Raw genomic sequence first — 1,481 nt, forward strand, 5'->3', positions numbered from 1 at the left:
CCTGCTGCTGCTGCTGCTGCTGCAGCAGCAGCAGCAGGCGCTCCTGCTCCTGCTGCTGGTGCGTGGCAGCTAGCTAGAGCAGTGTCCCGGAGGGCCACAAGGCTCGAGGTGGGCTCTGCAAACCCTAAACCCTAAACCCTAGCTAAACCCTAGTTCCCGCAGCGGCTGCCACTTGACTGGGGGGCAAAGAAAGGTCAGTTTGCGGTGTACAGACACCCCATTTGACTGTTGGAGTGGAGCAGTTCGGCCAGAAGACCCTTTTGGCAGATAGGCGGTGTCGGGGCTGCATGCAAAGGCATTATTTTCGTTATTTTGGCGAATATTTGCAACAAATATCAAAAAAAGTTGAAATAAAACATCAAATTCGTTTATTTCTCCGAAAAAAGAACAAAAAAGTCCCTTGCAGCTCCTGCAGTGGCTGCGTGTTCAGATCCAGGTGTCTGTACACCTCGGACCGGCGCGCCCCGCCGCCACAACACTTCAGTTCTTCATTTTTTTTCCTTTTCTCTCCAATTAAATCATTTCATATTTCTTTTTTTTGTTTTTCTGAGCCTTTGAGAGCAGCAGAAGACCCGGAGGAGCCGCAGATGGCGCGGACGCCGAAAGCTGCACAGAGCTGATCTGCGCGGATCTGAGTGGAAAGCGTCCGGAATTAGTCCGTTTTTTTTCGTTTTTTTCTCCTTTTATTCTTTTATTATTCTTTTTTACTCGTTTTACTCCTTTTTATCCTTTTAATTACTCAAGAAGGCTCAAGGAATGCTCGCTGCCAACGCCCCGAACTCCTCCAAGAAATCCGGGCAGATCGTCTGCACCATGCGGCCGCTGCTGGAGTGTCTGCAGCAGCACCAGCTCAAGCCCCCCAGCAGCAGCAGCAGCAGCAGCAGCGAGCAGCAGCAGAAACTAGTGCCCGATGGGGACATTTCGCAGTGCGCGAAAGAGGTTTATTTGTTTGAAAAGACCTGCAGCAAAACTGTCGGATATGTCCATGACAGAGATGGACTTGAAGACACAAGAAGTGGTTTGTTCTCCGGCACCAGGGCCCTCTAAACCCTAAACCCTCGTGCTGCTGCTGCTGAGGGTTTGGCCGGGGCCTGTAGACCCTCGTGCTGCTGGTGAGGGTTTAGTCCTGTAAACCCTCGTGCTGCTGGTGAGGGTTTAGTCTTGCAAACCCTCGTGCTGCTGCTGAGGGTTTGGCACTTGCTGCTGAGGGTTTGTCCGGGGCCTCCCGTAAACCCTCGTGCTGCTGCTGAGGGTTTAGGAGCCGCTGCAGCAGCCCCCAAACCCTAGCTAGCGCCCCGTTGGCCCTTTCAAAACCCTAAACCCTAAACCCTAGCCCTCCCACAAACCCTAAATTCAAACTTTCTCGCGGGCTCCGTGGGCCCACCTCGCTAGCTAGCTCTAGCTGGCTAGCTAGCTAGCTAGCTAGCTAGCTAGCCAGCTAGCCAGCTAGCCAGCTAGCTAGCTAGCTAGCTAGCTAGCTA

The 1,481-nt window shown here is 52.9% G+C and overlaps 1 protein-coding gene across 1 annotated transcript; it reads left to right on the plus strand.

Annotated features, from left to right (window-relative positions):
• Window positions 1–756: 756 nt before the first annotated feature.
• Window positions 757–1,047, plus strand: ETH_00037275 (Chromosome I, complete genome, related; the record flags this gene model as incomplete). Its single annotated transcript, XM_013380213.1, has 1 exon — window positions 757–1,047. The coding sequence occupies one exon, from the start codon at window positions 757–759 to the stop codon at window positions 1,045–1,047; it is 291 nt and encodes a 96-aa protein (XP_013235667.1).
• Window positions 1,048–1,481: the final 434 nt, after the last annotated feature.

The sequence above is a fragment of the Eimeria tenella genome, genomic scaffold (genome assembly GCF_000499545.2).
Source record: "Eimeria tenella Houghton genomic scaffold, Eth_scaff4599, whole genome shotgun sequence".
Classification (NCBI taxonomy): Eukaryota; Apicomplexa; class Conoidasida; order Eucoccidiorida; family Eimeriidae; genus Eimeria; species Eimeria tenella.